Consider the following 2,179-nt stretch of genomic DNA (forward strand, 5'->3'; position numbering starts at 1 on the left):
TACCTTAAAATGACTGAAAAACAAAAAGATGAGGTATAAAAAGTAGTACTTATCAATAAAGTTCAGAAATCATCATAATCAGTAGATGCTAATTTCAAAACTATAAAAAATACTAACAACATAATACTCAAAGTTAAAAAAGTTATATTTGTTTTAATCAAACATAAGAAAGGAAACTATAAGTACAAAAAATTTTGTTCAAGTTTATACTGAACTTATAAACTTATAATATTTTTTTTTTAATACTAATAAAAAATAAATAAGCTTATAAACAGATTAAATCCAAAACGTTCTCATGGTTGCTTACTTACAAATTTCTAAGAAACATAAAACTAACAAATGAACAAAAAAAAAAGCAAAACATGATATATTAGAATGTCAAAAAGTAACCGATTATCTAAGATAATATTTCTAGCTACCACAAGTTATTCAAACTTATTAAGTGTTAATTCCTAAATGCCTTTGAAATTACTAATTTCAGGGCTGAACTTAGCAACAACTACGTACTTAACTTTAATTTTATTCATGTCATAAACAGCATACTCATCATAATTTATCCAAGCAGTAGGGTTTTTGTCTTTCAATGGGCCAATGAACATTTTTGTACCTTCAAGAATTATGCTATCAGAGGTTTGGTACCTGCCTATTGCACGGATACTACTTTCCCTATCGACAGCTTTGAAGTGTCTCCCGGAACTGCGTTTACATTCTAAATCTTTTGTATCAACTTCGCATATAATAAGAACTCCAGTTCTTTCTATCTTTATGGCGCTTTGAGCTACGTTGCAGTACTTAGAAGCTTTTGAAACACAAGGTGTAAAGTAAACAGCTTCACCAAACATTTGGCCTGTTACTGTTGGCAGTTGAAATCCGCGACGAAGAATTCCTGGAACAAAACTTAGATGAGTGCCGTGCCACAGTAAACTTTTCTGTGAACTATTCAAGACTTTACCATCTTCAAAGCTGTAGATTTTATAGGGGGATATTTTGAAGAAGTGATTTTTGCCATGTGTTGTTGTGAAGACTTTTTCTATTTGTTTGAATATTTCACTACTATTTTCAATGAGCTTTAACTTTAATGGATATTTGTTGTTAAAACCTTCAATGAAGTTTAAGCGGTTCATTTCAGCACTCAACGTGTTGTAACTAGAGACAATCGTGCTAAACTCTTTTAATGTTCCACTTGGAATCAAAGAATAAAAATCTGAGCTTAATTCAATATTCAAACCTCTGTTTTTTTTGTCTTTTATATTATTTGCAATATCAAATAGTATACATCTTGCTTCAAAAATCTGCTGATTTGATATTCTATTCCACAGGTGTTTATAAACATCAGGAGCATTTGTATAACTCAATGGTGGATTGCCACCTATAAGTTGAATCAACTCCTTAATAGAGCTGCTCACTGAATTATAATCAAAATTATCAGTTTTTCTTGTGGTAGAATTAATAAAGTGATATTGAGAAAGATAAACACTATTTATTTGTTTAAATCCTGCATTCAAAACTTTTTCTGACCAATTAAAGCCAGAAAATTTATGGAAAATTATATTAAAATTATGGAAAGCACTTGCTACAGAGGAAAAACTTTGTATATTTTCTTGGTTTCTTCTAGAATCCAAGTCTTTTACTTGAAAGTAAACACAGTAGATATTTACATTTTTTCTCCTTGAAACTACTTTAAAACTATCTTCATTTATTGTAAAACTCTTGTCTACAAGCAGCTGTAACACTACGAGTTTATTTGAACTAACATAGCCACTTGGCTCAAATTTTGTACTTGTGAGAGTAGCATTCATACATTCTCCATCTATACTCAAAACTGCCATATTGCTACAATTCATCTCAACTTTTTCTGAACTCAAACTAAACCTTTTATCTGATAATTTTTCTAAACATGACTTAGCTTTTTTTCTTCTCCACAAAAGCTGGTTGTTTTCTTTAGAATCAATAGAATTTAGTTCAGTCTTTAGATTACCAAAATCAAAAGATTTTCTTCTCCAAGAACGCTTGTCATTGCCTTTAGAATCAATAGCATAGTTTTGAGTCTTTTGATAATGAACATCAAAAGGTTTTCTTCCCCTAAAAGGTTTGTAACAGTTATTAGAATCAATAGAATTATTTTCAGGCTTTAGATTATTTACATCAAAAGATTTTCTTCTCCAAGAAAGCTTGTCAT

At 29.9% G+C, this 2,179-nt stretch overlaps 1 protein-coding gene across 1 annotated transcript; it reads right to left on the reverse strand.

Annotated features, from left to right (window-relative positions):
* Positions 1-452: 452 nt before the first annotated feature.
* Positions 453-1,829, reverse strand: LOC145836595 (poly [ADP-ribose] polymerase 1-like). The gene is made up of 2 exons (XM_082944387.1): positions 1,781-1,829; positions 453-1,405 (listed from the first exon to the last, which is right to left on the reverse strand). Exons 1-2 carry the CDS (start codon positions 1,827-1,829, stop codon positions 453-455), a joined length of 1,002 nt encoding a protein of 333 aa, XP_082800513.1.
* Positions 1,830-2,179: the final 350 nt, after the last annotated feature.

Source organism: Thalia democratica, chromosome 5, assembly GCF_965202585.1.
Source record: "Thalia democratica chromosome 5, ktThaDemo2.hap1.1, whole genome shotgun sequence".
NCBI lineage: Eukaryota > Metazoa > Chordata > Thaliacea > Salpida > Salpidae > Thalia > Thalia democratica.